The sequence below is a fragment of the Mus caroli genome, unplaced genomic scaffold (genome assembly GCF_978045245.1).
Source record: "Mus caroli unplaced genomic scaffold, Mus_caroli_1 scaffold_6, whole genome shotgun sequence".
In the NCBI taxonomy this organism is placed as follows: domain Eukaryota; kingdom Metazoa; phylum Chordata; class Mammalia; order Rodentia; family Muridae; genus Mus; species Mus caroli.
This window is the reverse complement of record NW_028227261.1, coordinates 21,056,151-21,072,268: the sequence shown is the minus strand read 5'-3', so window position 1 is coordinate 21,072,268 and position 16,118 is coordinate 21,056,151. Positions and strand designations below refer to the sequence as shown.

The 16,118-nt window shown below is 52.5% G+C and overlaps 1 protein-coding gene across 4 annotated transcripts in view; it reads right to left on the bottom strand.

Annotated features, from left to right (window-relative positions):
• The window catches only part of Ephb2 (EPH receptor B2), a 182,268-nt gene that overhangs the window by 35,674 nt on the left and 130,476 nt on the right, over window positions 1-16,118 (bottom strand). For all 4 annotated transcript variants that reach the window (XM_021159261.3, XM_021159263.3, XM_029476643.2 and 1 more), the window contains exons 4-5: window positions 7,060-7,215; window positions 4,598-4,933 (exon numbers count right to left, since the gene is read on the bottom strand). In XM_021159261.3, coding sequence (XP_021014920.1) covers window positions 4,598-4,933; window positions 7,060-7,215 — 492 coding nt within the window. The remainder of the gene's footprint in view (window positions 1-4,597; window positions 4,934-7,059; window positions 7,216-16,118) is intronic.

Sequence of the window (16,118 nt, the reverse complement as noted above, 5' to 3'; positions counted from 1 at the left end):
AGGTGTCCTGCCACCCCCGGCCCTGATGACATTCAGATCCTGTGACCTCCTGCCATGATGGCTGTGGGCAAGTCCCTAAGAGTTCACAGCTCTTCTCTATAAACTACCAAAGGAGGCCGGGCGTGGTGGAGCATGCCTTTAATCCCAGCACTTGGGAGGCAGAGGCAGGCGGATCTCTGAGTTCGAGGCCAGCCTGGTCTACAGAGTGAGTTCCAGGACAGCTGGGCTACACAGAGAAACCCTGTCTCGAAAAACCAAAAAAAAAAAAAATAAATAAATAAAAAATAAATAAAAATAAACTACCAAAGGACCTTTCAGCTCTGGGAGCGACTCCCGGCTGAGGGCCTGACCTAGCATCTGCATGTACTGAGCACATGGTTCATGCATTGGACTTCATGGTCTCAGTGGAAGCAGAGGACCTCTGGGTTTTTAGTACCTGCCTATGCCAGGCAGCCTGGGTGGCACTGGGGCCATAAGGTGAACTTCTCACCACAGCTCTGTGAGGAAGGAGGCCTATAGGGAGGACCGAGCAGATGTGATCTTATTTAGTAGACCAAGGCTACCTACCAACAGGGGACAACCAGGCTAGATTTGAGGTAGACATGGTGTCAACCTGGAATCCTAGGACTCCAGAAACAGAGGCAGGAGGACCAGAGGTACAGAGTTATTCTCAGCTACATATTGAGTTCAAGGCTGGCCTGGGCTATATGAGATCCTGTCTCTAAATCAGTCAGTCAATCAGTAAGTCAGTCAGTCAATCAAAGCCAGGTGACTCCCATATCTAGACCTTTCTCATCACCTCTGGAACCTGCTGGGTGTGAAGATGGTTGGGGGTAGGGTGCTGAATTGTTTAGAGCATGTCTGGAGTAGCCTTGGGGAGGGAGTGGCCCAGGATTCTGGGCAGCCCCAAGGACTGGTGCCTGTGACTGAGATGCCCCCCCCCCAAACCATGGTTACCCAGCTGTCCTGCCTGTATATCCACATAAATGCCACCTCTCCGAGGAGCTGTGTCTTGCCCTCTGGTCTCTCTGTGTGTCGGGTCAAGGGGCAGGATGGCCGTGTGGCAGAAGCTGAGGGCTCAGACAGCTGGGCCCAGTCCTGAGGTCGCTCATTCCCAGCTGGTGAGCCCGGGCATGAGGCCTGGCATTCCCTCTAGTGTAAGCCCTGCAAGCCCAGCCTCTTCTCCCTCCTCAGTCCCCGAGTGCCACTTGTGTCTGGGCAGAAGGCACTCCACAAAGGCAGAGTGTGGGTGGAGGCGCGTGACGGCTTTATGAAGTCAGAAGACAGCTCTGGCCCCAGCGAGTGCCAGGGGACTGTGAACAGAGCCCAGTGCTTGCCCAAACGAAAGGCTTTTTCCTTTTAAGGCAGTGAGCTAGATATTTATAAATTGAATTTTAGGGTCTGTCCAAACCCACCACCGAGAATGCATCATCGGCCTGGGGCGGGGCATCTCCCTCCAACCCTGTGCCTGTTTTCTTGCAGTCTCCAATGTCCCAAGCTCCCCATCCTTGCACGCTTCCCTGAACTTTCTGTGAATGCTTCTGGACTGCTCCCTGTGGGGCGTCTCCTTCTGGGTTCCGTGAGGAAAAGCAGACCACTGCACGTGGGCGGTGATGGTGGGGGCAGACAGACAGACAGACGCATAATGATCAGAGACATAAAACTAAATTTTAGCGCCAGGAATGTGGAGCCCTGGCGCTGGGCTGGGGAGGGGTATCTGTGTCAGGATCATCAGTGAGATGAGCTCAGGTCTGCAGGCAGGCCAGAGTCACACGTGCAAAGGCCCTGGGGCAGGAGGGCTCAGGGCTTAGGAGGAACAGTAGAACCCTGTCTGTCCTCCTCCTGCACTGTCCTCCCTAGGGAAAACTTCCTCTCTGCCCGATCCCATCTCTTCAGTCTTTGGAACTTAGCTCAAATGCTCATTGCAGGAAGTCTCTCATCCCAAGAAGGCCGTGGTCTGCACTGGTGGGCATTCTTGGCTCTCATTTCAGGCAGCTGTGTTATGGGCTTTGTAGCTATGGTTTACCTTGTACCCATAGTGTAAGTCCTTACAGGCAGGGCTGTTTCTCCAGGCTGGAGTTAGAGGCCAGCCGTCCCAGGTTAAAATTAAGAGCTGAACCTATTTAGTAGTGGGTCTTTTTTAAAAAAAAAAAAAACAAAAAAAAACCAGGGGCTATCCTGAACACCCTTAGTAGACCAGGTTGGCCTTGAACTTACAGAGATCGGACTGCCTCTGCCTTGAAAGTGCTGGGATTAAAGGAAGCACCACCATGCCTGGGTAGTAGCAGGACTTCTTGTGATTGCCCCAGCCCTACTCATTGGTGGTGGTGGTGGTGGTGGTGGTGGTGGTGGTGGTGGTGGTGTGTGTGTGTGTGTGTGTGTGTGTGTGTGTGTGTGTTTGGCTGCCCAGCTCCTAGCTGGGTTGTGGCATGTACTCTTTAGAGGACTTGGGACAGAGAAAAGTGGGAAATGGGGTAAGGCCCAGAGTACAAAGGGACTTGGGCTGAGTTGGGCTCCAGTTTCTCAGATTCGTCTGACAACAAGATAAACAATCCTCAGACCCCACTCCCAGACTCTGCCTCAGTCGGCCTGGATGCAGACCAGGAGTCAGGTTATGAAAATCTTTTGTCTGCTCCTAGCAGTACATAGTTGGGGAGACCGAGACCCAAATGAGGAAGAGACTTCCTGCGTCTGATAGAAGGCTCAGTCTTCAGTTCTTTGCCCAGGAACAGCAGGGCCCAGTCTCTGCAGGCAGAACACACCTCCCGCCCCATCAGTGCGGGCCTTGGGTGTGGACTTGCTGTGACTACTGAGATCTGGGTAGCTGCTGGTGCAGTGTGGCTCCTGCTACATGCTCACCCTTCACCAAATGAGCCTGGGAGGGTGCTGAGGCACAGCAAAGACTGGAGAGAGCTGACACCATGGAGGCCAGACTAGCATAGTGGGCCCCACAAGAGGAGGGGTGACCGACAGGGTCCCACAGTGAACGAGAACACAAATGCCATGCCCGTCTACTGAGCTTTGGGGTGGTCTTGTTACACAGCGCTCTCGCAATAGAAGCTGACCATTACAGTAAGGACAGAAAACAAACGTCAGATCTTCTGCTCCAACTCCTTCATCCTTCCATTTATGTGAGCCCTCGGATGAGCGCATGTGTGGAAGTCAGAAGGTGACCTCGGGTCATTTGTTAGGTACTGTCCATCTGAGACAGGCTTTCTCATTGGCTGTGGCCTGGACTGCTTGGCCAGTGAACTCCAGGAATCCTCCTGTTTCTGTCTCCCAGCACTGGGATTAGAAGCTTGTACAGCTTCGCTTAGTCGCATGCCTCTACAGTTCGCACTGTATCTGCTGAGTCATTTCCCAGCCCCTTCTTCTCTGTTTCATTCCTGAGGATGCCCCCTACCCTCTCCTCCCAAGAGACCCTCCCCTCCCTCCTGTTCTCTGAGCATGCCCAGCTTTAGACAGGAGGGACCCTTCTCAGCAGCCCTCACCCTTTGCAGCTACGCTCTTAGCAACAGCTAGCTCTCCCTCACCTTGGGCATCCAGTAGATGCTGGAGAGGCCCCCAGAGCCCCTGAAGAGCTTCAGAAGTTCCCTTTCTGCCTTCTCCTACTTGAAAAACACTGACTGCTTCCTTTTCTGTAGCAAGGGCCCCAGATGAGTTTTCTCAAGCTAGAGGGACTCACCATTGAACCCCTGTGGGCTGTAGGGTATCTTGGCCAACAGCTGTAGCTTCTGAGATTCTCTAAGTCTCCAGTCTACCCCCAATCTAAGGACGGCGCCACATTCTTGTAGTAGATACACCCCACATCTAAACTGTTGGATGTGGGGTGTGTTTGTTACTTAGCATTACCAGTACAGTAGCTAACTAGTACACTCCACTTTCATTTTTAGTCGGTTAGATTCCATAGTCCTGTGAGAAGCAGGCTCCTTCTTGGATATAAAAACAGCCAGCAGAGTCACATTCATGGTCAAAAACAAATCATGTATTACCAGAACCATGATCACCAGACCCATGGTTACTCTAGCATAGAAGCCCCTTAGCCTCTGTCACTCTTCCTGGCTTGTGACCTGACTTTGGCTGTCAGCAGGGAGCCTAGGGATTTAGCAGTTGCTCTTTCTCCCCTAAGGTATCCTCCATCTCTTTCCTGAGCTCCCTTAGTTCTACAAACTACAGTCACAGCAGCCCACCTCCCTCAGGAAATCTTTCTGGCTTGGCTTGAACCTCTGCCTCCAAGATCCCTGTGTATTCCCCATGAAGAACAAGCTGAGGTGCGGCCTGCTTCTCTCCTGTCACTTGTGGCTCTGCAGGGGAAGAACTCACTATTCAGTAAAGTGAATAACCCCAGGGAGTATTGAATCACAGGCAAACCTTTTTTAAAAAATCAAATCCAGGTCTTACACATGCGAGGCAAATACTACTACTGAGCCCCAGCCCCAGACAAAACTGTTGATTTTTTGGAGATTTTAGCTATTTAGCTATTTGATTCCCTTGCTTCAGTCTCCCGAGTGCTAGGGTAAGAGATGGACACTATTGCCTTAGGGCATGGCATAACACAGAGTGACAGTCCCCTCTTCGTGTTCCCCGTGGGGCTCACCTGCTTGGTTGGTGGTGATGTTCACAGAGGCGAACTGAGGTGAGAAGGGACTCTGGTCGGTCACACCGTTCACGGCCTGGATCTCGAAGGTGTACTGCGTGTGTGCCAGCAGGTCACTGATGTAGATGCGTGGCTCAGTCAGGCCCAGCTGGCGGGGTGCATACTGCACGTTGTCCCCGCAGCGCGTGCATGCGCCCCGGCCAGAGCCACAGCTCTTGCAGATGATGTTGTAAACAAGATCCTCGCGACCCCCTGAGTCTCGGGGCGGGGTCCACTCTAGCATGAGGGATGTCTCGTTGACGCTGGAGATCACAGCCTGGGGCGCAGAGGGGATGGCTAGAGAGGGGACAGGAGAGTCAGTGGTGGCTGTGGGTACTGTCTCCATTCAGTTCCCTGTTTCCCCCAGCCCTGGCCCCCTAAAAGGCTTCCTCTCAAGCCTTCCATCTTCCCAAAGAAGCTTCTAGAATATGTTATCTTGCTGTGTGTCAGCATCTGCTTTCCCCAGGTCCCCAGCCTCTTCAGTATTGGTTCCTGGGAACTGTTTTCATGTTTGGGGTGACACCTGCATGCTAACAGGTTCCCTCCCTCCCACCTTCCTTCCCGTGTGTTGTATGTGTGCTCCAGTAAGTAGAGATCAGAAGACAACTTTGTGGAGTTGCTTCTTTGCTTCTGCCTTTAGGCGGGTTCTGCTGATTGACATCAGTTTACTGGGCTTTGGGGGCAAGCCCTTCACTCAGGGAGCCATCTTACTGGCCCTTTCCCTCTATACCAGAGCCCAGGGTATCTGAAAGACGACAGTCCCCAGCCTTTGTGATTGGGTGCCAGCCACTGACCAAGGGCAGAAGTTGTTGAGTAGGATATCTTATGTGTGCGCATGCGTGTGAGTGTGTGTACGTGTGTGCATGAGTGTGGTGCACGCATGTGGGTATGAGTGAGCATGTGCTGCATGTGAGCATGTAGGTGTGTTGCATGCATGTGAGTGTGTGTGCACATGGATGGATGTATATATGGGTGCATGCATGTGAGTATGAATATGTGTGGCATGTGAGCATGTAGGTGTGTTGCATGCATGTGAGTGTGTGTGCACATGGATGGATGTATATATGGGTGCATGCATGTGAGTATGAATATGTGTGGCATGTGAGCATGTAGGTGTGTTGCATGCATGTGAGTGTGTGTGCACATGGATGGATGTATATATGGGTGCATGCATGTGAGTATGAATATGTGTGGCATGTGAGCATGTAGGTGTGTTGCATGCATGTGAGTGTGTGTGCACATGGATGGATGTATATATGGGTGCATGCATGTGAGTATGAATATGTGTGGCATGTGAGTATGTAGGTGTGTTGCATGCATGTGAGTGTGTAGGTGTGTTGCATGCATATGAGGGTGTGGGTATGTGAATGCCCACGTGGAGGTCAGAGCAAGCGATGTCTTCCTCTATCACTCTCTGCCTCACTTTGAGGCCGGGTCTCCCAATGACCTGAAGCTCACTATTCCACAAGGCTGGCTGGCTAGCTAGCTCCTGGGATCAGCCAGTCTCCACTCCCTCCACTTCTGGTGTCTGGCCTCTTATGTGGGTGCCAGGGATTTGAACTCAGGTCCTCATGTTGTAGATCAAGTGGCCTTACCCACCGAGCCATCTTCCCCCAAGATCTCTGGAGTTATACATGGAGATAGATGGCTACATCATGACTTTTTCTCCTTTCTGCTGCCTAGTGTGTATGTGTGTGTACATGGGTATGTGTATATGTGTGTGTTTATGTGTGTATGTATTTGTGTGTGTGTGTATGTGTGTGTATGTATATGTATGTGTGTGTATGTGTATCTGTGTATGTATGTGTATATGTGTGTGTATGTGTGTATATGTATGTGTGTATGTGTGTGTATGTGTGTATGTATGCGTGTTTATGTGTGTATGTGTATATGTGTATATGTGTGTGTTTATGTGTATATGTGTGTGTTTATGTGTGTGTGTATATGTGTGTATGTGTGTGTTTATGTGTGTGTGTATGTGTGTGTGTATATGTGTGTGTGTGTGTGTGTGTGTACTGCTGGAGCTTAAGCAGCAGTATTAGAATTGACCTTGTGGGGAAAGGCGCACGCCTTAGAAGCCACCATGAAGTCACCTTTCTGAGCCCTTTGAGCCCTTTAACACGACAGAACAGGTCTATATGTCTAAGTCACTGGGGTCAGCCCTGTGAGTGTCATCCCTGACTGAGGTAGGGGTAGAACACTACTCAGCTCAGACACTGAGTGCACAACACCAAGCCTCCTCCTGCCCCTCTGTGAGTCAAGACCTTGACTTTATCCTCACATGACTGAGTGGAAGGGGCACAGGCTACATGCCAACACAGAGCCAGCTTTCTGTTCCCTCCCCTAGGTGCTCGGCTGCTCTGTGGCCATTCCCCTTGCTCCAAGCCTTCCTGTGGGTCGATTGGGGGCAGGAGAAGACGTACTTGTGCAAGGCATGTCTAAGGGGTCCAGGTCGGCCCTGTAGTAGCCGTTGCGGCATACACAGTTGGTGGCACCCTCGGAGGTGGTGCGGCTGTTGATGGGACAGTGGGTGCAGGCTTCATCCCCTTGGTTGGCCTTGAAGGTTCCTGATGGACAACCTGGAAAAGGACACAGGGAGGGTCACCAAGGAGCCCAGGCAAGACAGAGAGAGGCTGTAGTATGAGGAGATAGCCCTAGCTGTGATCCTGGAAACCTAGCTCCTGAAGTTCTGGGGTCTCAGCATGGCAGCCCGGCTCTGGCCCAGGGTTTCTAGAAGACCTGTTTGTTTGTCTCTGAAGCTGCTTGTGGGTTCAGTGCCCTCAGCAATCACCCTTCATTGTGCTGGACCATCTGTTCCTCAGCCTGGAGAGGCTTGATGAAGTTTGGATTCCTAACCTGGTTAGCTGTAACCAGGTAACTGGGCTCTAGATCATAGACATGGTTTGATATAGAGTGCTGGGCAGTCAGACCATACCCTGAGTGACCTGGTACACACTGAGGAAACTTCTGGAGTCACAGAGAACTATCTGGGTCTGAGGTGAGCATTCTATACATGCACATGTGATGCCTGACACAAGCCCATACCAGGCTACGCACCATGTAAAGTTTAGTAAATGTGTAAAAAAAGGAGGGGGGGGGCTTGCAGTACCGAGCTCAACCTGAGGGGGCAGTGTCTACACTCAGGCAGCACCTAGCCGTCTGGGTTCTCCCACTCTTGATGAGCCAGTGACCTTGTAGCCAGGGCATGCATGGGTTAGGTTCGACTGCCATGTGAGTGTGGATGGGTTCAAATCCATATACCTGTTTTGCTGGCCTGGGAAGAAAATCCAGAGGTTGGTAGTTGGGCCCTGCCCTCTCAACCTCTGTCTATGTGAAGAGGTGGAGGGAAAAGAACTTCAGAGGAAAAGCTCTCTGGGATGAAATGCTGCTAGTTTACCTAGGTGCTGTGTGACTTTTAGCAGGTGACTGTACCTCTCTGAACATCCATTTCCTTGTCTACAGACAGCTAACATAAATCATCCTAATTCGTCTTTCCAGCCCTGCTGTTTGGTGTTTACCTTTCAAGTCCTAGTCTTAGCAACACATCTTTCCCTGGCTGAGCCTCCAGGATAGAGATCCTGCCTTTCCTGGGGCTTGAGACAAACCCCAAATTCACCCTCCTGACATAATTACCCATGTACATACAGGGTTTCCTGGCCATTTTTTTAGCTGCCCCAGAACTGAAGCTGCACCTCATTAACTGTTGCTTGCCTTGTCTGCCTAGCTGAGAAGCTGTATTCAGCAAGCGCTGCATAAATGCTTCAGTGGGAAGAGAGCTTCAGAGAATAAGAGGTTGGGATGGCAGTGAGCATGGTTTACAGGGAGCAGGCCGCCTGCTGAATTCATATCCACCTGAGTGTGTAGCGTGACCCACCCGACTTCCGTGTCTGTAAAACAGCAGTTAGTGCTGCCGAGAGCAATCTGCCAGCTCCCTGCTGCGCGAAGGAACAATCTTGGCATAGATACACAGTTACCTGTTCAAAACCAAGCTGCTGAGTGACCATGGATGCCATAGCTGACCTCTCTGAGCTCAGTGGTACAAAGCACCTGAGACAGGGAGTGGGTGGGCTCTGCTCAGTACCAAGCCCAGCACAACTCCCTATGGGCATCAGAAAACAGCCCCTCTCAGGCCTGCCTCTCCTGCTTGCTTCAGGACACAGGTTGGCAATGCAACCAAGCTAATCATTGGCCACTGTGGCTCATGCTATCCTGACCAGGCCCTGTAGGACCACAAGGGGTTAGAAAGGACTTCATCACAAACAACCAGGCTTCGGTAGCTCCAGTGACAGCGCAATCCTATGGTAGAGATGGGGTAGAGGTGTGGGGGGTGGGGGGATGGGGGGTGTGCTCATGACTAACATGCATAGTAACAGCTCTGAGTCCCCTGGCGTTAGCTCTGTCCTAGGATTTGGTCATTCCAATCTTTGGAAACTTACTGAGCCCGAGCTAGCTGTCACCCTGCCTCTTCTGCATCCAGACAGGGAGTTAAAGCATGAAGAGGGAAAACCACTGTCCCAGGACCAGAGGGAAAGCCACTGTCCCAGGACCAGAGGGAAAGCCACTGTCCCAGGACCAGAGGGAAAGCCACTGTCCTAGGACCAGAGGGAAAGCCACTGTCCCAGGATCTGGCTTTGGTGGCAGAGGGGGGTTCGGCCCCAGGCCATCTGTCTTGGAGGCCTCGTCTGTTCGCACCCAGCCTTAAGAGTCCAGAGTGACTTCTTTTCTCACCCACAGTCCCCGAGTCTTAGTGGAGAGCAGATGGATCAACAGTTGCTACTCTGGGCATCTCTGCAGTTCTGGCTTTGTGGACCCGACTCCTCCTCAGTCATCAGCCCTCACTGCTGTGGATCAAGATGGGGCCACCATCTTGGCATGGCCCAGGGATCTGAGGCCATCCAGCCGTAGCGGCTGTGGATTGGCACCGGCCCAGGGTTAGCCTCTCAGACTTTGTGTCCTTCTCTGCATTAGGGGCTTGTGGGAGGGTCTAGGACTGTCCTACCGATACTAAAGGATTTAGCCCCAAGCTTGGGCTCTTCCTGGCTCCCTCATCAGAGCATGTACAACTCTCAGTGCCTGCTCCATCTGCTGGCCAGTTCCCAGCTGCCTGGCAGGTGGCTGCTCTCTCCTCTCTGTGCCATGCCAGGCCTCCATCTGGACCATCTTCCCAGCTGCTGTGCTGGGTTAGCGTGTCCTGGGCCACCCTGACCCTATCCGGCTTCCCAGTCACCTCTTCACCAGCCACCCCCAGTCCCTCAACTTCCTCAAACCCGGTCCCCTTCAGCCTGGGAGGTCACTTCACTCTCCATCCAGTCCCCAAGACCACCCCCTCTTCTTCCCTGCCTGCACCTCCCCTCTTCCCACCCCCTGTAGCCACACAATTACCAGGTCTTCCCTCCGCAGCAGGGTCCCATGCCTGCCTCTTCTTGGCCAGCTCCCACCCCTGCAGGCATCTAGAAAGCTCTTCCCACCCACTCCTTGGCATCGCAGTGCCATCTGGCCTCCTCCTGCCCAATCTCTCCCAGCCGGCTTTCTAAAATACAAAGTTGTTCTATGTTACTGAAAGAGGCACAGAGGCAGACAATGGAATATTATTTGGCTGCAAAAAGGAACGAAGCCCAGGGCTGCGCTCCCACCGGGGAACCTTGAAAACATTGTACTCTCTCAATGAAGCCGGTCACAAAAGTAGGATTCCATTTATAGGAAATAGGCGCATGAGAGACACATCTGAAGAGACAGGAAGTCGATGTGTGGCTGACAGGGGAGAATGGGAAGCCTGCTAATGGATAACAGGCTGACTTTGGGGGCCATGAGAACATTCTGAAATTGACTGTAGCAGTGTTTGCATGGCCCCAGGAATGCACTAAAACCCCTGCGTGTGTGCCCTTCTGGGCAGGTAAATTCAGAGGTGTGTGCTCAATGCCTCCCTGTGCAGCTGCTATCTCAGATGCCACCCCAGGGAGCCCAAGCTCTTCAGAGCCCCTGAAGACCTCATGCTAGGTCCACCCGCCCATCTCCCCTGCCTCGATGTCCACCCCTCTATATTCATTCACCTGCGGTGCCCACACCATGCTTCCTGCCCTTGCCGCCAGGGCTGCTCTCCCTTGGTCATTGGGTCAATGGTACCTACTCCAGGAAGTCTTCCTGAGTGTCTGTCTTAATGGCTTTCTTATGAATCTATGTGCCCAGCTGGGCTGTTTATCTTAGAGATCTTGCCAGTCACTAGGATGGATGAATGAGCACTGGGAAGAACACCAGCTCAAGACTTCTGTTGGCATTTGGGGAAACTGAGGCTCAGGGGAAAAGGAAACAGACAAAGCTCTTAAGACTTAGTTCTCTCTTCTCCCCTGAGCCCCCAAGAGAGAGGTCTGGGCTGGCTCCTATCCCCCAACCCTTGGATGTCACGTGCAACATCTCAGGAAGGTGAGGCCTGGGTGCGGAGCAAGCAAGTCAACGTGCTCAGTGCCCAGGGATCTCCCTGCCAGCCCTCCACGGTTAACACAGGGATCTGCTGGACACTAGCTCAGCGGGCTAAACATTGTTTAACTCAGAATAAAGCCACAAGGCCCCGGGGGTCAACTCCAAGTGTCTCCTGGCGGTTTCCTACCACAGGGCTCCTGCCATTGGTTCCTGCCAGTAGCTTCACTTCCAGGCATCTGCTAAGCTGTACCCCCTGCCTGATGCCTCATCTAATCTACTCAAAGGTTACCGACTTAGAAAGGCTGGCTAGACTACTGTTAAAACGCCAAAACAGAGCTGGCCTTGGATTCCACTTCCCTTCAGTGACCCTCAGCTTGTGTCAGCGTTAGAAAGCAGACCAGGGTCTTGCAAGTCCCGTGTGTGTGTGTGTGTGTGTGTGTGTGTGTGTGTGTGTGTATGCGTGTGATCCCTGGAGGTACTACAAACACTCCCAACCCCAGTGGGACCCCAGAAGGGTGGTGGTTGGCTGAACGGAGAATGCTTCACAGGGCTGAGATGCAGGAAGAGATGCCAGGCCACCAGCATCTTCATGACCTATCAGACCACTTCAGTGCCACAGACAGACTCATGCCTGCTGCTGGCTTTCTCTGTCTTCTGATCCTGTCTGCTAAGGTGACCAGATTTTTATTTCCTAGTTCTTAAATTCAAAGTGTTGAGTCCCCAGTAGGGGACTCAAAGTCTGAGGCCAGCAGGGAGGGCTCACAGCCCCATTGGACAGACCTCAGGGAGGGTTCACAGTTCCATTGGACATTTACTTTGTTTTTCTCCTGTAGTCCAGGTTTAGAACTCACCTTGTAGCTGAAGATGACCTTGAACATCTAATCCTCCTGCACCCACCTCCTGAGTGATTATAGTGTGTGTATGTGCCACCATACCTGATTTATTCGGTGCTGCGTGCATGATTGGCAAACATTCTACCAACGGAGCCACATCTCTGCTCCCATCAGACACTTCTCCAGCTCTGCTGGCCACCTCTCATCCAATCACAGGTCCTTTGGTACCCTGGCCTGCACAACCTGCTCCTTTCTCCTGAGGGCATCTCCCACACCCCCTCCCTCCATCTCTGCCCTGTCGCCAGCTCAGGCTTCCAGCCAACACAGACCTGTTCTACCTCCAATGGTGACTGCTAAACCAACCAGCTGGCTAGCAAGTGAGAAGCTCGACTCACACTGCTGTTCCTGTATTGTGTGGGCTTCTGCAAGAGCCAATTCCGTGTGACCGGCTTGAGGTCAGGGTCTCTGGTGCTGTTAGAGGCGTGCACAGCTGGCTCTGCTAAGCTCTCTGGTACAAACCAGGGCCAGTCCCACTGGGTGAGATGACATGGTCTACTGGCTGGTGAGTGGTGGATGGGGAAGGACTGAGCCTCAGCACCTGGCACATAGTAGGTGTGCCAATGGATTCCACTAGAAGGATGAGCAGCTCCCACGGGTCAGATGGAAGGACACACACAAAGTGCCTGAACTCAGGACCTGTTCTCTTTGGGGCACTGGGGACTCAAAGCCCCCCAGCAAGCTGTAACAGCAGAACTGCCTCTTTCCAGAGCCTTCTCTGGGCTGGGCCAGTGCTCAAACTGGCATGGCCTGGATTCTCTCACTTGATTCATGTTATTGTACACCAGTGCTGGTAAATCATTTGGATTTTATAGAAAAGGAAACTGGGGGCAGCAAATGGCTTAGTGAGTAAGATCCTTGGGACCCGCATGGTGCAAGGATAGACTCAATCTCAGCAGGTTGACCTTTGACACCCCCCCAACATGAATGCCTTGGCAGGAACACCCCAACACATGCACACACACACACACGCACACACACATGCGCACACACACACGTGCATGCACACGTGCACACGTGCACACACGCACACACACATGCACACATGCGTGCGCGCGCGCGCACACACACACACACACACACACACACACACACACACAGGAGCTGGGCAGAGGTAGCCCATGCCTTTAATCCCAGCACTTAGGAGGCAGAGGCATGCAAATTCCTTTGTTCAAGGTCAGCCTGGTCTACAGTGTGAGTTCCAGGACAGCTGGGGCTACATAAAGAAACCTTATCTTAAAGCAAACCAAAGAAACTTAGGCTCAGTGACTAGCCACTGTAAGGTCACATAGCTAGAAAATGGCAGGGTTAGACTTTTCCTTTGAAGTAATTCTGAATCCTTGTGCGCAAATACCACCAGTCAGGAAAACCATCACAAGGTCAAGTGTCAAATGCCAGGCTTGGAGACTATCTTATTGAGGACAGTTACCCAGCAGGACAGAGGCAGAGCTCTGCCCTCCAGCCCAGGACATCCATCCAGGCAGCCAGTCTGCTCCTGCCTTCTGCAGATGCCCAGAGTGCCCGGCCAGGAGAGCGGATGGCAGCCGGCCGGAGACAGGAGGGGATTGTAAGGAAACAGATTTTCTCCCCGCCTGCCCCCTGGGCTCTGGGGATAGGTGATAATTGACCAAGTAAGGCCCAAGCCGGTCGAGGCAGGGCTCCATCTGGGCCTGGCATGGTGGGTCTGCTAATTGGCACCAAGTGATCCTTGGTGGCTGGTCTGCCGCTTCTGCCCCTTCTTCAGGGGGATGCTGGTTTAGTCCCAAAGATGACTGATGCCATTTGGAATCAAGTGCTTAGTCAGGCCTGATGTTCTGGGTGGGTCGGGGGAGGGGCGCTTGGAAAGAGTTTCATTTTGGGCGGGGGGAGGGGGGGTGCTCTGCATAGAAGGCTCCGGGTGACACTGGAAAAGGCCTTCCCTCCCCGAGCAGAACTCTGATGAGTTTGGTCAAGTTGGTGCGGGTCTGGTCCAACCCCTTGTTAACTGTGTGACTTCAGGTGCATTACCTCACCTCTTTGGGCCTTAGTTTTGTGAAGCAGCAGTGAGGAGACTGACAATGCGGGCCTTGAATCTCTCAGAGGAGATGAAATGAGCTAGCAGTGTAGACCCTGGGTCGATGCTGGACCTGTGGAGAGTATAAAACGGCGCTTGCCACTGTGATGGAGGCAGGGGCGCTCTTGCCAGAAACTCTTCGGGCTCAGAAGGGTTTCCGAGTTCAGACTGTCGAATATTTGCATAGAGGCAATGAGATCCTGAGACCCAAGTCTGAACACGACATTCATTCATGTTCACACGCACCTTGCGTGTATCACCCGAAGGGCATTCAACGGGGCTTTCTGTGTAATTTTATGCCGAGAAAGGTTTTCCTGGAATAGTGTTTCTGGTTGTGACATCAGGTTTAGGATCGGTGACCACCCACTGGCAACTCACCGGCTCATACCGGCTGCGGTACTCAGTTCTCTGGGACAAGCCAGGCAGAATGCCCAACTGGGTCCTTTGACACTATTGGGAAGTCACACTGAAGTTTCTGGTAGTCAGAGAAGCATCCTTGACATCCCTGAGGGCCCAGCTGCACCTGGGGCTGGACAGGAACGTGTCCAGCTACACACGACTCACGATTGTCCTGTATACAAGGAGGTGACACTTGTGTCCAGCTACACATGACTCACAATTGCCATGTATACAAGGAGGTGACACTTGTGTCCAGCTATACATGACTCACAATTGCCATGTATACAAGGAGGTAACACTTGTGTCCAGCTACACATGACTCACAATTGCCCTGTATACAAGGAGGTGACACTTGTGTCCAGCTACACATGACTCATGATTGCCATGTATACAAGGAGGTGACACTTTATTTTCTTCTTGCAGGACTGTGGTTTGAACCCAAGGACCTTCACACACCAGGCAAGCACTCTGCCACTGATCGACATCCCTGGTTTTATTGTGTGTTTTAAGACTCACTCCCCAGCCCAGATAGGCCTTAACCTTATAACCTCCCTGCCATAAACATCCAAGCAACTGGTATTACAGCTCTAGACCACCAGGCCTGGATATCGGTGTTGTCATTTTAGAAGTGAGAAAACGGAGGAGAGGAAGTGTCCTGTAAAATGTCACTTGTAGCCAAGGGCCTGGGGGGTGGTTATAGCCCTGGAAGGTAGAGACTTATGTCTAAGGCTAGCTAGTTTACCTACCTGTGGACTAGGGTCTTTGGTCTACTCTGGATCCCACAAATCCCCTTCCACACCCCTGGCTCTCTAAGAACCCCACCTTCTTGCCCTGCCCAGCTGGAGCCACTTGAGGGCAGCCCCTGAACCACAGACTCAGCACCCTATATCAGCTCCCTGAGTGTCTGCCCTCAAGTCTGATGGCTAGTGTGTGTGTCCTGGAGTGCTGTTCTCTGGTCTTCTGTGGTGACATGAAGGGACAGTGCTCATAGTGTTTGGGAAAGCTAGGCATGGGCTCCCACAGCCTCCATAGGTGGCCGGGGACATTTGGCAGCTCAGTTCTTCCAGTTCCTGGACCCTGTGTCAGGCCCTTGGTCCCTGACAGCCTGCCTCCCTTCAAGATATCCCAGCTCCCCACCAAGAGGCCAGAGCTCCTACCCACCCAGCAGGCAGCCCCATTCCTCCAATTTCCTCTCAATTAATCAAGCTCTGAACTTTTTAATTATCTGCCTGCAGGGTGACTCCCCGCACTGAAGCAATTAAGGACATTTCTAAGGGCCGTGTGGTTGTGGTTGCTTCAGGCTCTGGTGCAGAGGCTGACCAGCCTTCATGGAGGAGGGAGCCATGGACAGGAGGGCTAAACAACATTCACAACCCCTGGGCTGCAAGGTTATGGGAGAGGACAGAGCTGGAGCTGTGCCAGAGATCTGGGGCCACACAGGCCACCCAGATCACCCTTGCAGCCCTTCTGTGCCGTCCCTCTGTAAAGGATCATAGCAGCTACCAGGTGGTGGTTTGGGGCAGGGGCTTAGGACACGATGTATCTTCACCTTGACCCTGAGAGTGGGAAAGATGTTCATTTCACAGATGAGAAAACAGAGGCTGAACATCTGGCCAGTTTGTGCTGTAGCTGGACTGGAAGGCGACTCTAACCCTGCATTCACTTTCTTCCATATTCTTTCTATCCCGGGCTGGAGGTGTGGGAAATTTCCCTGGAGCATCAA